This window comes from Sus scrofa, chromosome 3, assembly GCF_054392235.1.
Source record: "Sus scrofa isolate SSC_HxYL_T2T_F1_AM1 chromosome 3, Sscrofa_HxYL_maternal_Yorkshire_Landrace_v2.0, whole genome shotgun sequence".
Lineage (NCBI taxonomy): Eukaryota > Metazoa > Chordata > Mammalia > Artiodactyla > Suidae > Sus > Sus scrofa.
Genome location: NC_139385.1, coordinates 90,059,887 through 90,077,266, shown reverse-complemented (window position 1 = coordinate 90,077,266; position 17,380 = coordinate 90,059,887). Strand labels below are relative to the sequence as shown.

The 17,380-nt window shown below is 36.3% G+C and overlaps 1 protein-coding gene across 17 annotated transcripts in view; it reads right to left on the bottom strand.

Moving 5' to 3' along the window:
- The window catches only part of VPS54 (VPS54 subunit of GARP complex), a 119,356-nt gene that overhangs the window by 73,755 nt on the left and 28,221 nt on the right, over positions 1-17,380 (bottom strand). For 6 of the 17 annotated variants that reach the window (XR_014841814.1, XR_014841815.1, XM_085019059.1 and 3 more), the window contains 2 exons: positions 15,481-15,636; positions 13,848-14,089 (listed from right to left, as the gene is read on the bottom strand). Coding sequence is in view for 12 of the 17 variants with exons in the window: in XM_085019059.1 (XP_084875185.1) it covers positions 13,848-14,089; positions 15,481-15,616 (378 nt within the window). In the remaining 5 variants the exon portion in view is untranslated. The remainder of the gene's footprint in view (positions 1-13,847; positions 14,090-15,480; positions 15,637-17,380) is intronic. The other 11 variants (XR_014841816.1, XR_014841817.1, XM_021087460.2 and 8 more) reach the window with 2 other exon arrangements.

Here is a 17,380-nt window from a genome sequence, read left to right as displayed (position 1 = left end):
AAAAACCACTGATATATGCCTATATACTTGTAATCATTGCATTTTATGTACTTCTAGTAAAATCTTCATAAATTTGAGATGAAGTAGGAAAGCAAAAGAGAAATCCTTATTTTTATAACAGGAACCAATTAAGAAAATAACTCTTTTAAAGGAAGAAAAATTCAAAACCTATATACCCAAGATAGACAGACATTAGTTGATACAACCTGAGTCAAAAAAAGAAACAAACAAACCTCACTCTGATTTCAAATTAGATGACCACCAACAACACTGTTATCTTTTCAGATACCATAAATGGGATATATGGGAAAGCAGACAATGGTAAGGAAAAAACCCTGGGCTAACAGTATTCAGAATTCTGAAAGCAGTTCTATCAGAAACTGGAGGATTGTCTTCCAAAGTGACTGTACCATTTTTGCATTCCTATGCACAATGAATATGAGTTCCTATTAGTCACATCCTTGACAGAATTTGGTGTTCACAATGTTTTGGATTTTAACCATTCTAAAAGATAAATAGTGATTGATGCAAACTATAGCATTTGGGGTAGATAAGCGATGAGATCCCACTGTACAGCACAGGGAACTATATCTAATCACTTGTGATGGAACAGGATGGAGGATAACATGAGAAAAAGAATATATAAACACATTTTTAAAAAGGAAAGATATATAGTGGCATCTTGTTGTTTTAACTTGCAATTTCCTAATGAGATATGATGTCAAGCATCTTTTCACATGCTCACCTGCCATCTGTATTTCTTCTTTGGTGAAATACCTATTCAGATCCCCCCCGCTTTTTTTTTTTGGGCCACACCTGTAGCATATGGAAGTTCCCAGGGGGACTGAACTCACACTGCAGTTGCAACCTGTGCAACAGCTGCAGCAACTCCAGATCTTTAACCCACTGCACCACATAGGACTTTCAAGATCCTTTGCCCATTTTTTTTTTTTTGTGGTAAAATATACATAACATAAAATGCACAATCTAAAACCATTAATGGAAGTAGCCAAGATGATGGAGTAGAAAGAACTTGAACTCAACTACTCCAACAGACACACCAAAATTACAATTATTTACAGAACAATTATCAATGAGAACTACCTGAAGACAAGCAGAAAAGATTTTTCGCAACTCAAGACATAAAGAAGGAACTACAAGACAGGGAAGAGGGGCAGAGACATGGTATAGTAGGACCCACCCCCCAAGTCAGGGATCCACAAATGGGAGAAATGCCACAATCATATAGGTCCTCCCCAAGAAGCAAAGGGTCCAAGCCCCATATCAGGTTTCCCAGTATCAGATCCCACAAAGGGACGATGAGCCTCCAGAAAGTGCGACTGAAAACTAGCAGATCTTATGTTCAGGAGAGCTAGAAAGCCATGGGGAAAAGATACTCTGCTATAAAGGAAACATCAAAATCTCACATGCTCTGACTCCTAGCACAGAGGCAGTTGTTTGAAAGGAGTTTGGGTAAAACCCACTGGCTGATTCTGGATAGCCTCTGAAAGAGGCTGGAGGCAACTGGGACCCCTCCTGAGAATGGAGATGAGGGGAGAAGCCATTCTGAGTTTGTTTTACTGCAATAACACCAGTGCTGGCAAGCACCACTTTAGAATCCTCCCTCTTCTCCATTAGCATGGAGCACACAGCCCTGCTCATCTGTGGGCCAATACTATCCCTGAGCACCCCCACTGCCAGTCTGAGCAGACAGCCTTATGGGGACCCAGCCCCACCCTCCAGCAGACACACATCCACACATATGGTACTGGCTCATAGCCAACTAGGCCAGCCATGCTTACAAGTGTACCCATACTAGTTGGCCTCACCACAAAGAAGGGCACACACAGCCCCACAAAGAGAGCATCTCTTGGACATATAGCTCTGGTATCTAGAGGGGAGTGTGCTGCTGGGCCCCATTAGACATATCCTACATAAGATCATGTCTCCAAAATTGGTAAATGTAATTGACCTACCTAACACAGAGAAATAAACACAGAAAATTGGGCAAAATGAAGAGACAGAGGAATATGTTCCAAATGAAAGAATAAGACATAACCTCAAAAAAATAACTAAACCAAATAGAGATAAGTAATCAACCTGATAAACAAGGTAATGATAAAGATGCTCACCAAACTCAGGAGAATAAATAAAAACAGTGAGAATTTCAATAAATAGTTAGCAAATATAAAGAATCAAACGGAGCTGCAAAAAACAATAACTGAAATATAAAATACATCAGAAAGAATCAATAATAGATTAGATGATACCAATATCTTTAGTGATCTAGAAGACAGAGTAGTAGAAATCACACAAGCTGAAGAGAAAAAAAGAATTTTTTAAAAATGAAAACAATTTGAGACCTTGTAGACAATAGCAAGCATACTAAGATTTACATTATAGGGGTTCCAGAAAGAGAAGAGAGGAAAAAAAGGGTAGAGAACTTGGTTGAAAAAAATAACAGCTGGCAACTACCCTAAACTGGGGAAAAAAGCATATGTCCAAGACTCCGAAGCACAGAGAGTCTCAAACAAGATGAACCCAAAGAGGTCCATACTAAGACATATTAAAATGAAAATGGGGGGGGGGGGAGATAGAGAATCTTAAAATCAACAAGAGAAAAGCAACTAGTTATGTATGAGGGAACTCCTTTAAGATTATCAGCTGACTTTTCAGTAGAAATTTTGTATGCCAGAAGGGATTAGCAGGATATACTCAGAATAAAGAAAGGAAATAACCTACAACCAAGAATATTCAACCCAGCAAAGTTATCACTCAAACCTGAAGAAGAGATAAAAGGTTTTGCAGACAAGCAAAAGCTAAAAGAGTTTAGCACCACTAAACTGGTTTTACAAGAAATGTTAAAGGGACTTCTTTAAGATGAAAAGAAAAGGCCACAACTAGAAATATGAGTAATATTTTTTAAAAAACCTCACTGGCAAAGGAAAACATACAGTGAAAGTGACAGATCAACTGCTTATAAAGCTAGTAGGAAAGATGAAAGACAATAATAGTTAAGAGATGAAATAACACATAAAATACACATAACATATGACATTAAAAGCCTTAAACATGGGGGTTAGGAGTAAAAATGTAGGGTGGTTAGAATGCATTCAAACTTAAGGGAGCATAAACTTAAAACAGCCATATGTATACATGCGTGTTGTATGTAAAACTCATGGTAACCACTAACCAAAAACCTACAACAGATACACACAAAAGAGAAAGAAATTGAAACGTAACATTAAAGATAGTAATCAAATCAAGAGAACACAGCAAAAGAAAGGGGGAGAAGTGCAAAAACAACCAGAAAACAATTAACAAAATGGCAATAAGTACATAACTATCATTAATTACTTTAAATGTAAATGGACTAAATGTTCCAATCCAAAGACGCAAAGTGGCTCAATAGATACAAAAACAAAACCCATATATATGCTGCCTATAAGAGACTGACTTCAAATTTAGACATAAAGACATAAAGTGAGGGACCAAAAAGGGTATTCCATGCAAATGGAAACCAAAAAACAGCTGGGTAGAAATGTTTATATCAGACAAAATAGACTTTAAAACAAAGACTAACAAGAGACAAAGAAGGACATTACATAACGGTCAAGGAATCAATCCAAGAAGAAGATATCACAATTATAAATATATATGCACCCAAGATATAAGACCAAAATACGTAAAGCAAATACTAATTAAAAAAAAAACTGACAGTAATACCATAATAGTAGGGAACTTTAACACCCAACTTACATCACTGGACAGGTCATTCAGACAACCAATAAGGAAACATGGGTCTTAAATCACGCATTAGGCCAGATGGAATTAATAGATATGTACAGAACATTTCATACAAAAGTAGCAAAATACCCATTCTTTTTAAATGCTCATGGAATATACTCCAGGACAGATCAAAGGCTAAGCCACAAAATAAGTCTCAATATATTTAAGAAGAATGAAATCATAATCAGCATCTTTTCCAACCATGAGGCCATGAGATTAAAAACCAACTCCAAAGGGGAAAAAAATGCAAAAACACAAACAGGTGGAAACTAAACAACATGCTACCAAACAACAAATAGGTCACTGAAGAAATAACAAAGAAATATTTAAATAATACCTGCAAATAAAAATATAAACATAAAAATTCAAAATCTGTGAGATACAGTAAAAGCAATTCTAGGAAGGACGTTTATAGCAGTACAAGCCTACCTCAGTAAACAGAAAAATCTCAAGTAAATAATCTAATCTTACACCTGAAAGAACTAGAAAAAGCAAAATCCAAATTTAGCAGAAGGAAAGAAATAATAAAGATCAGAGTTGGAGTTCCCGTCGTGGCACAGTGGTTAACGAATCCGACTAGGAACCATGAGGTTGTGGGTTCGATCCCTGCCCTTGCTCAGTGGGTTAACGATCAGGCGTTGCCGTGAGCTGTGGTTTAGGTTGCAGACGCTGCTCGGATCCTTCGTTGCTCTGGCTCTGGCGTGGGCCAGTGGCTACGGCTCCGATTCGATCCCTAGCCTGGGAACCTCCATATGCCGTGGGAGAGGGCCCAAGAAATAGCAAAAAGACAAAAAAAAAAAAAAATGATAATAATAAAATAAAGATCAGAGTAGACATAAATAAAAGACTTAAAAAATTGAAATGATCAATGAAACTAAGAGCTATTTATTTGAAAAGATAAATAAAATTGATAAACTTGTAGCTAGACTCATCAAGAAAAAAAAGAACGCAAATAAATAAAATCAGAAATGAAAGAGGAGCGTTACAATTGACACCACAGATACAAAGGATGAGAGAGTACTACAAACTATTATACATTTATATATATAAAACGGACTACCCAGAAGAAATGGATACTTTTCTAGAAAAGTACAACCTCCCAAAAGTGAAACAGGGAATAGAAAATATGAACAGACTAATTAACAGTAATGAAATAGAATCAGTAATAATTAAGAAAAAAACTACCAAGAAAGGCCTAGGACCAGACAGCTTCATAGGTGAATTCTACCAAATATTTAAAGAATAGTTAACACCTATCCTTCTCAAACTATTCCAAAAAATCAAAAAGGAAAGGATGCATCCAAACTCATTCTACAGAGTAAGCATTATCTTGATAGCAAAATCAGATAAAGACACCATACCACACACACAAAAAAATATTACAGGCCAATAGTCCTGGTAAATATAGATGGATGAATCCTCAACAAAATATTAGCAAACCAAATTCAATAATACATTAAAAGGACCATACTCCATAATTAAATGGGATTTAACCCAGGGATGCAAGAATGATCAAAAGCCACAAAGCAATCAATGTGAGAGACCACATTAAAAAAATCATACCACCTCAATGGATGCAGATAAAGCTTCTGATAAAATTCAAAATTCAAAACTCTCAACAAAGTGGATATAAGAGGAAAATACCTCAACATAATAAAGGCCATATATGACAAATCTACAGCCAATATCTCACTCAAAATGCACAGCTGAAAGCACTTTCTTAAGATCAAGAATAAGACAAGGGTGCCATCTTGCTACTTTTATTCAACAAAATACTGGAAGTCCTATCCACAGTAATCAGAAAAGAAAAAGAAATAAAAGGAATCCAAATTAGAAAAGAAAAAGTAAAACTGCCACTATTTGCAAATGACATGATATTATACACAGAAAATTCTAAAGAAGTGATGAATTTGCCATTGTGGCTCAGGGGGTTAAGAACCCGACACTGTGTCCATAAGGATAAGGGTTCCATCTCTATCTAGTCTCACTCAGTGGTTTAAAGATCCAGTGTTGCTGCCAACTATAATGTAGCCACACATGTGGCTCAGATCTGGCATTGCTGTAGCTGTGGTATAGGCCAGCAGCTGCAGCTCCACTTTGACCCCTAGTCTGGGAACTTCCATATGCCATGGGTGCAGTCAAAAAAAAAAAGATATATGCACACCAGTGTTCACTACAGCATTATTTACAACAGCCAAGATATAGAAGCAACCTAAGTGTCCCTGATAAATGAATGGATAAATAAGATGTGGCATATACACACACACACACACACACACACACACACACACACACACACACACATTAACCATAAAAAAATAAAATCTTAAGGAAAAAGATGTGGTGTAGATATACAATGTAATATTACTCAGCCATAAAAAAGAATGAAATAATGCCATTTGCAGCAACATGGATGGACTAGAAGTTATCATACTAAGCAAAGTAAGTCAGAAAGGATAAAGACAAATACTATATGATATCACATATTTGGAACCTAAACTACAACATAAATGAATATATCTACAAAAGAGAAACAGACTCATAGACAGAACAGACTTTGGTTGCCAGAGGGAGGAGGAGGGAGGGAGGGAAGGATTGGGAGTTTGAGATTAAAAGATACAAACTAGTAATATACAGGATGGATAAAACACAAGGTCCTACTGTACAGCACAGGGCACTATATTCAATATCCTGTGATAAATCATAATAGAAAAGAATATGAAGAATATATATATGTATATACACATATATATATAACTGAGTTACTTTGCTGTACAGCTGAAATAAACACAACCATGTAAATCAACTATACTCAAATATAAAATAAAATTTAAAAAAATTTTAAATGAAACCTTGCTATGTGCAATAAAATGGATGGATCTAGAGGGTATTATGCTAAGTGAAATAAGTCTACTATGTATAAAATAATCAACGAGGACCTAAATACAAAGGGAACGCCACTCAATATACTATAATAACCTATACGGGAAAATAATCTGAAAAAGAATAGATATGTATCTATAATTGAATCATTTTGTTATACACCTGAAACACAACACTGTAAATCAACAATAATCCAATATAAAGATTAATTTAAAATATCAAATACTGTATGATCTAACTTATATGTGGAATCTAAAAAACAAAACTACAAAGCAAATGGAAAACAGAATCATAGATACAAAGAATAAAAGTGGTTGCCAGAGAGGGGAATGGGGTAGGATGGTCAGTAAAATAGGTGAAGGGAATTAACATGTACAAGCCTTCAGTTACAAATAAGCCATGGAGATATAATACACAGCATAAGGAATATGGTCAATAATATTATAATAATCTTGTATGGGGAGAGACAGCTACTTATCATAGTGATCATTTCATAATGTATACAAATGTCAAATCATTACAAGTAAACCTGAAACTAATATAATACTGTACATTAAATACACTCGAAAAAATTTTCAATTAAAAAATAAAAAATGAAATCATTAGTAATGATGACCATCTTTTTGTTTATTGGTCATTTGTATAGAGATACGTCTATTCAAGTCCTTCGCCCACTTTTTAACTTGGTTGTTTGCTTGTTATTGTTGAGTTTAAGAGTCCCTTACGGGAGTTCCCATTGTGGCACAGCAAGAACAAATCCAACTAAGTGTCCATGGGGCCATGGGTTCCATCCCTGGTCTCACTCAGTGGATCAGGGATCTGGCATTGCAGTGAGCTATGGTGTAGGCTGCTGATGCAGCTTGGATCCTGCAATGCTGTGACTGTGGCATAGGCCAGCAGCTGTGGCTCTGATTTGACCCTTAGCCTGAGAACTTCCGTGTGCTGCAGGTGCACCCTTAAAAAATAAATAAAAATAAATTAAAAAATTTTTAAAAGTCCCTTACCTATTCTGGATACTAGTCTTTTATCATTTATGAGTTTTACAAATGTTTTCTCCCAGTCCCTGACTTGTCTTCATTCTTTTAAAAGTGTCTTTCACAAATGGGAAGTTTTTAATTTTAACAAGGTCCAACTAGTCAATTTTTTCTTTTTTGGATTATGCTTTTGATGTCATATCTAAAAACCATCAACTAACTCAAGATCATAGATTTTTCACCTATGTTAATCTCCAGGAGTTTTACAATTTTGCACTTTACACTTAGGTCTATGATCCATTTTGCACTACTTTCTGTGAAAGATGTGGGTAGTCTGCGTCTAGTTTTTTGGTTTTTTTTTTTTTTTTTTGCATGTAGAGGTCTTGGTGTTCCAGCCCCACTTATTCAAAGGTTATTTCTTCTTCTATTGAACTGCCTTGCACCTTTGTCAAAAATCAGTTCGCTATATTCATGTAGGTCTATTTCTGAGATCTCTATTCTGTCCCTTCAATCTATATGACTACTTCTTCACCAATATCACACTATCTGTATTACTATATAGCCTTATGTCTTTGATATAAAGGGTAATTGACTTAATGATATTTTATTATAATAAAATATATATTTGATGACATCATACATATTCAATGTGTTATATCTCATTACCAATATATATTTTCAGGTGCTATACAAAATTGTAGTATAACGAAGTGCCTTTTTTTTCATTCTTTTTTTTTTTCTTTTATGGCTCCCCCTGGCATACGGAGTTTCCAGGCCAGGGATCAGATCCAAGCCACAGCTGCAACCTATACCACAGCTGCAGCAACACTGGATCCTTAACCTGCTGTGCCAGGCTGGGAATCAAACCTGTGTCCCAAGGCTCCAGAGACACCGCCAATTCCATTGTGCCATGGAGGGAACTCTAATTAATAGAATGCCTTAATATAACATTTTCATTAATTCCTTCATGTCCTCTGTGGTATTACATCCTAATGGATGATCTATGTATCTGATTTTGTTGTTGTTGTTGTTGTTGTTGTTGTTGTTGTTGTTTGCTATTTCTTGGGCCGCTCCCGCGGCATATGGAGGTTCCCAGGCTAGGGGTTGAATCGGAGCTGTAGCCACCGGCCTACGCCAGAGCCACAGCAACACGGGATCCGAGCCGCGTCTGCAACCTACACCACAGCTCACGGCAACCACGGATCGTTAACCCACTGAGCAAGGGCAGGGACCGAACCCGCAACCTCATGGTTCCTAGTCGGATTCGTTTAACCACTGCGCCACAACGGGAACTCCTATATATCTGATTTTTACTGAGCAGACCCACACCATTAGTGTATTACAAAAGTAAATGAAAGAGGTTCAGTTTCTGAAAAGTTATCTGTATTTTTTTTTTTTTTTTTTTGTCTTTTTGCTATTTCTTGGGCCCTCTCCCACGGCATATGGAGGTTCCCAGGCTAGGGGTCGAATCAGAGCTATAGCCACCAGCCTACGCCAGAGCCACAGCAACGCGGGATCCGAGCCGCGTCTGCAACCTACACCACAGCTCATGGCAACGCCAGGTCCTTAACCTACTGAGCGAGGCCAGGGATCGAACCCGCAACCTCATGGTTCCTAGTCGGATTCGTTTCCACTACACCAAAATGGGAACTCCTGAATTTATCTAGTTGAATCTAGATTTTTCACCAAGCTTGAAAGTTTTCAGTCATTATTTCTTCATCTGTTGTTTACCCCTATACTCTTTTCCCTCTTCTTCCAGGAGTCCAGTGACATGAATGTCAGATCTTTTATTTTTTTCCCACACAGCTCCCTGAAGTTCTGTTCATTTTTCTTTAAAAAATCATTTTAATCTTGGTTAAGGTCATTTCTATTGATCTATTTTCAAGTTTGCCTAGTCTTCCTCCTGTAATCTCCATTTTGCCATTTAGTCCATTTTGAGAGTTTTAAATTTTGATTACTATATGTGTCAGTTGTAAATTTTCCACTTGGTTCTCTCTTTAAAACTTCTGTTTCTTTGCTGGGATTTCCTGTTTTTCCTTTTGTTTCAAGAATGCTCTTGATTTTCCAGATACATTATGATCAAATTTTTTTTTCTTTCTTTTTTTTTTTTTTTTTTTTTTGTCTGCACTTGCAGTATGCAGAAGTTCTCAGGTCACAGATCAAACCTGCGTCACAGCTGCAACTTGCGCCACAGATGCAGCAACGGTGAATCCTTAATCTGCTGCACCACAAGGAAGCTTCTTCTCATTCTCATTATTCATAATTTGGGTCTTCTCCCTTTCTTTCCTAATCAGTACTCCTAAAGGTTTGTCAATTTTATTATCTTCTTTTTTTTTTTTTTTTTTTTTTTTTTTTTTCCCTAGGGCCGCACCCGAGACATATGGAGGTTCCCAGGCTAGAGGTCTAATCGGAGCTGTAGCCAACAGCCTAGCCAGAGCCATAGCAATGCGGGATCCGAGCCACGTCTGCACCCTACACCACAGCTCATGGCAACGCTGGATCCTTAACCCACTAAGCAAGGCCAGGGATCGAACACGCAAGCTCATAGTTCCTAGTCGGATTCGTTAACCACTGCGCCACGACGGGAACTCCAATTTTATTATCTTCTTAAAGAGTAACTTTTGGGTTTCACTAATTTTCTGTATTTTCTATTTCACTGATTTTGACTTAGATGTTTATTTCTTTCTCCTTCTTATTCTGGTTTAAATTTGCTCCCCTTTTTTTTGTTAAGGTAAGCTGATTGGACATCACTGATTTGAGACCGCTCTTTTTTTATATGCACTTACCACTATAAAATTCTTGAGCAGCACCCCGCAAATCCTGATATGTTGCGTTTTCATTTCCATTCAGTTCAAACTACTTTCTAATTTCCCTTAACTCTTTGACTCACATTTTATTTAGCAGTGTAAGTTTTAGCTTCCAAATATTTATGGATTTTCCACATACCTTTCTGTTATTAATTTCTTATTTAATTATACTGTGGTCAGAGGATATTATTTGTATGACCTGAAGCCTTCTAAATGTATTAACATTTGTTTTACAGCCCAGATCATGGTTTGTCTTGATCAATGTTCCATGAACACCTGAAAAGAAAATGTATGCTTCTGTATCACGTGGAATGTTCTTTAAATGTGTTCTTTCAAGTTAAGCTGGTTAATCATGTTGTTCAAGCTTACTATATCCTTACTGATTTTCTATTTACTTCTTGTATCATTTATTGAGAGACAAGTACTGAAAAATCTCCAACCATAATTGTGAATTTGTCTACTTCCCCCATTAAGTACCAAGTTTTTGCTTCATGTATTTTGAAACTCTGTTAGTAGGAGCATAAATGTTTAGAATTATTACATCCTCCTGATTAACCGACACCTTAATCATCATAAAATAACCTTTATCTAATAGTCTTTGTAACAGTAATGGTAATAGTCTGAAATCTACTCCAGCTTTCTTTCAACGGGTTTTAAGCCTTTCCCATCCTTTTACTTTCAAATGTTTTTTGTCTTCGTATTTAAAGTACATTTCTTATAGGCAATATACAGTTGGATTTTGCTTTTTCATCCAGTCTCACAATCTCTGCCTTTTAATTGAGATGCTTAAACATTTACACTTAGCAGATTATTGAGAGGGTTAGGGTTTTTTTTGCGGGGTTGTCTTTTTAGTGCCACATCCATGGCATATGGAAGTTTCCAAGCTAGGGATCGAATTGGAGCTATAGTTGCTGGCCTACGCCACAGCCACAGCAATGTCAGATTGGAGTCGCATCTGCGACCTACACCACAGCTCACGGCAATGCCAAATCCTCAACCCACTGAGTGAGGTCAGGGATCAAGCCTGTGTCCTCATGGATACTAGTCAGATTCATTTCCACTGAGGCATGAGGGGAACTCCAAGAGGGTTAGGTTTCAGTCTATACTCTGATGTTTTTCTTTTTGCCTCATCTATTTTTTACTCCCTTTTTACTTTTTTTTTTTTTTTTTTTGCTTTTTAGGGCAGCACTCATGGCATACGGAAGTTCTCAGGCTAGGGGTCGAATCAGAGCGGCAGCCACTGGCCTACACCACAAGCCACAGCAACACAGTATCCAAGCTGAGTCTGCGACCTACACCATGGCTCATGGCAACGTAAGATCGCCAACCCACTGAGCTAAGACAGGAATCAAACCCACATCCTTATGGATACTAGTCAGATTTGTTTCCACTGAGCCATGACAGGAATTCCCTTTTTTTACTATTTTTCTGTCTTTGTTTGGGTTGAGAATTTTTTCATTCCATGATTTCTCTTCCATTGACTTCCTGACAGAGACAAGCCAGATCCCTAATCCACTGCGTCAATTCTTTATTTTGTTATATTAGTGGTTGTTTTAGGGTTTATTGCATATAACTCCTGCTAGAAATGTAAGCTTTATAATGGAGGGATTTGATGTTTGTTTTAGTCTCTGCTGTATCCATACTGTTTAGAACAGTGCCTGGCACATAGATGCCACTCAATAAGTATTTGATCGATAAACAGATAAACAGGAATTCCCATTACAGGTAGTAACAAACCCAATTAGTATCCATGAGGAGGTGGGTTCAATCCTTGGCCTCACTCGGTAGGTTAAGGATCCGGCAATGCCACAAGCTGTGGTGTAGTTTGTAGACGTGGCTTGGATGCTGCATGGCTGTGGCTGATGACAGAGGCCAAAAAAGTAGCTCCAATTCAACCACTAGCCTGGGAAGTTCCATATGCCACAGGTGCAGCCCTGAAAAGCAAATAAATAAATAAACAAATAAACAACAGAAAAGCTAAACCGTAGGTTATGAGGTATGAGATTGGAAACCATCAAAAAGAAGGCATATCAAAGCTCATATACTTAACAATATCTAGCTAGATACGATCACTTAGAACACAAAAACTCTGGACAGTATATGGCAATATACATATACAAAAGGAAATAATATTTACAGGTTTTGTTCAAAAATACTAGGTAGTACTAAAAACAAACCAGATACTGTATAGTATTAATGACAATAATATAGCCATAATCAGCCTATTTCCAAATAATAAAAAGAACAAACTAATTAAGTGAAATAAAACCAGCTAAATACAATTAGGCTTCTTAATGTAAGAAGTATAAAAAGAAATAATAAAAATATAAACAAATTTCCCATATAAAAACTTCCAATTATAAAATAAGTCATGGGGATATAATGTAAAGCATGATAGCTATAGTTAATAATATTGTATTGAACATTTTTTTCTTTTCCAGCCACCCCCACAGCATATGGAAGTCCCCAGGCCAGGGATCAAATCTGAGCCAAAGCTGCAACCTATGCCACAGTTGTAACAATGCCAAATCCTTAACCCACTAGGCAGGGCCACAGATCAAACCTGCGCCCCCACAGAGACAAGTCACATCACTAATCCACTGCACCACGGTGGAAACTCCTATACTGAACATCTGAAAGTTGCTAAGAGAGTAGATCTTAAAATCCTCAACACAAGAAAATAACTTTTTTGTAACTACATATGGTGACGGATACTAACTAGATTTATTGTGATGATCATTTCAGGATATATACAAATACTGAATCGGTATGTTGTACCTGAGAATAATATCATGTTATACATATGAATTCTCAAAAATATTTTTAATCCCTGTAACATTTAATGGTTATTTTTTTAAAAAAGATTGAAATGGTAGCTAGAATTACATTGATAAGTCACTTTATAAAAATGAATAACAAGCCATCTCAAAGTCAGCACTGCACACAGTTCCTGCTCTGAGAACCAAGTTTAGAGCAACATATTCTGTCTAGAGATATAAAGACTATCTGCTAGAGCTCGGATGCTCTATTAAATTGTGGTGTATTAGAGACACAGAAAGAATTCCATGCTTATTTCTTAAACCTCACAAATGATCTGGGCTTTATAGACTTAACAGAACCATTTTCTCCTTGGTAGGTAGGGTGAGTTTCATGTTGAATCTCAGCACTATAAGAAATGTGTCATTCTGAAAAATCGCTACTGTAAAAGAAATATATTTGCATATATCTAAGCAAAGAATTAAATACAACCTAGGACAGTAGAATGTGTCTGAACAGAAATGAATACCATAGGCTTATCAAAGATTATCAGTCAAAAATCTACAAAAAAAAAAAAAAACAAAGTATTTCTTTTACTTTTGACCTGACTATAACTAATTTCAAGACTAGGTATTACCTGAGAGATTTCCTGTTGATATACTGTAAAATGTTCCTTGCTGATCTGTGGGAGGTAGAATGAAGGTATGACTTCAATGTCCACAAAGTCCAATCCCCATGTTTTTGTGAAGAAGTCAGACTCTCTTTTTGCTAATCTAGGATCATTTAATGCTGCTGGGAGATTTACTTTGGAATGATATACAGTCCATCTATGTTGATCTGTAACTAGAGATGGGGCAACACATAAACTATTTGAATCACCTGTAAAAAGTAAACAAGAGAACTCTGTAAAGTAAGCTCTATGTTTGAAAACACATCCTAGAAAAATAAAAAGTTTAGATTATACAAAGCAACTAAACTCTTCCTTATATAGCAAATATTTTAATAAAAATCAATCTTATTAAATAATCTCAGTTTTTAGCATCAATTGCCAAGGGAAGGAAAAACATGTACAAGACAAAGGATATGCAAAATTTGAGGGCCATAGATGCAGGTTAGGAGAAGAAAGTCATTAATTCCTTTCCTTAATGTATAATTCTCTACCTTTTTCAACATAAAAACTCTAACTACCTTCTATTTTATATAATCTATCCTTCAAAACTTCAGTGCCTCCCCCGCCCCCGTCACCTCCCACCACAGGTGGACCTTTTTTCTATTACATTATGGCAGACATTCCTAGTTCCAATATCATTTTTTTCAGCTTCTAATTAGATAACCAAAATACTGCTGTGACTTTAACCAGAAAGGAAAGAAAAATATACGGTCAGTTCTTACTTTTCAAAAGTTTTGTTCTATAAAGTCATTACGACACTTAATAAGCCAATACTAAACCTTTGCTCCTAGGGAAATACATGGTTAGGCTACTGACAATCTCTGGAACTTTCAACAACCAATCAATACATAATCTTTTTGTGTGTGTGTTTCCATTTAAAGACAGCTTATGTAGTATATATCATTCACCTGGTACCACCAAACTTATGGCTAACACCACTACAACTCAAACCTGAATAAAGCTTTTAGAACATATGTATTTTTTCATAAAATATAATACATGCTTCTTGTGCTTAAGAAACTAGAAAGCACTTCAGCACTACATTTGGGAACTATTTTGAACAACAAAATCACCAATAAAAATACAAAAAATGTGGTAATAAATAGACCACTAAAGGGACATGTGTTTATAGCATGAATGCTGAAACAAGAAGGCAGAGTGTCACTTTGCTCAACCTGAGGTAGCAAAGTTTGCATCAGATGATTCAAAGTTTTCACTCCTCTGTGCATGTCTGCAAATGACCACAAAAGTGCCACAAGTATTGATTTGGGAGTTACAAATAAGTTTTAGGGAATAGGAAAATTTGCAAATATAGAATCTGCAAATAATGAGGAACAGACTGTACTATATTTAACTAAAGAGACTTCAATGTGTACCCTCATTTTCAAAAGTCTTTTTTCAGTTTATATAAGTGACTTCTTTTGTGAAAATGTATGAAAAGAACTATACACCAATTTCCTAATCAACTCACTTCCAAATTGTATGTCTTTAGTTTTTAGATCATAATGTTTACTCTTTTGAGAAAGATTATGAAATCTGACTATTCATTTAAAGATAAAACAAATCCTCAATACAATTCCTCAAATAAAAAAGGTATTACCTGTGGGTTCCTTGGGACACACATCTGGCAGTGACTGCACAGGTCGAATGTGTTTTGTCGGATCTACCTCTTTTTTAAAGAAAACATCACTGCTGCTTCCTTGAGGCACTGGTGAAGAACTGTGGCTTGAAGCCATTGCATAAAATCGCCACTCAGCTGAAAATGAACAACAAACAATAATTAAGACACTTAATACAAATCAAAATTCATCTATAAGTATTATGCATGTCACAAATTTTCTTTCATAAACAGATAGATAAATTATTCAAAATTCCTCAAAGTACAAGTACACAATTTGGGTACTCACTATTAATTTTGAGAGTCATTATACCTAACTTACTAAGAAAGTTATTTGCCCTTGTTTAAAAAGTATTCTCTTCAGAGTGAAATATCCTTATTTAGTCTTTTATCCTAAGTGCAAATATTAACCAAAATGAAACCAATATATATTAAAAATAACAATATTCCACTCATTTAGTAAGTGAATAATAATTACACATTATGGCAAAATGGGTAAGTGCTTGGGTTTTTGAAATCTTACTGTTTGGGCTCATATTCAGCTTCACTTACCAGCAATATAACCTTGAGGAAATTTACTTAACCTTTGTGTACTTTACCTCATCTGTGAAAATGGAGACGAAAAAAAGATCCCATCTCATAAACACTTTGTAAGAATTAAAGGAATGGATATGTCCAAAGCATTTAAAACAACACACACCTCAAAGTTAGTGTTCATAAATATTAGTTTTCATTACAATTATAATTACTATGTGACTGTCACTATATTAAATAATTATGAGTGGTATCATTCTTCAAAGTACTGGTGCTTACTTTAAGGAATCAAAACAATCAACACCCTAAACAAAACACATATAAATCTATTTCTACATTTTTAAATAAGTCTTTAAAGAATTTACGGGGCAAGAAAACATAATATGGGCTACAACATCAGGTTTACAAATGAAGCAGTACATAACCTGGATAATGAAGAACATGTATTCTTTTACTATTGGAGGGTAGAAAATCCTACATTGCTGATCATATCTACCAAATAGCGGGCATTAAATTAATATTTTTAATGAACGAATAAATAAATGAATATAAACAGAAGCTTATAGTTGAAAAGGAACTGAGAGATGACCTAGTCTAAGACACCCCCGCCCCCATACTAGAGATAAGTATAGCAAGGCCCAGAAGGATCAGGTGGTTTACAAAGACACTTGTGGTTTAACAAGTTAAAAAAAAAACAATTTAGGAAATCTAGTGAATAGAAAAATAAGAGTAAGAAGCAAAAAGCAGAGTTAAAAGGCTAGGACTGGAGTTCCCGTCATGGCGCAGTGGTTAACGAATCTGACTAGGAACCATGAGGTTGCGGGTTCGATCCCTGCCCTTGCTCAGTGGGTTAACAATCCGGCGTTGCCGTGAGCTGTGGTGTAGGTTGCAGACGCGGCTCGGATCGCACGTTGCTGTGGCTCTGGCATAGGCCGGCGGCTACAGCTCCGATTCGACCCCTAGCCTGGGAACCTCCATATGCCGCAGGAGCGGCCCAAAGAAATAGCAAAAAAATAAAATAAAATAAAATAAAAGGCTAGGACTGGTGACAAAAAGGTAATCCACACTAACTCCTCTCTAGTTTGGTAGAAAGCTAAAAATTCTATTTCCCAGACCTCCTTGCATACTTGTTTCAGTCCTCCTAATGCAAAGGAAACACTCAATTACACCATTCACTGGGACCATAATAAACAAGTTGTTAAGAAAATGAACAAAGATAAATAACTTCTTCAAAGTGCTGAACAGAAAGCAAACAACAGCATGACCCAAGTTAAGGGACCTGGAATAATCCTAAGACTTGGGGGAAAATGACCCACACAAGAGTGAAATGTTTGCTGACAAAATGCCA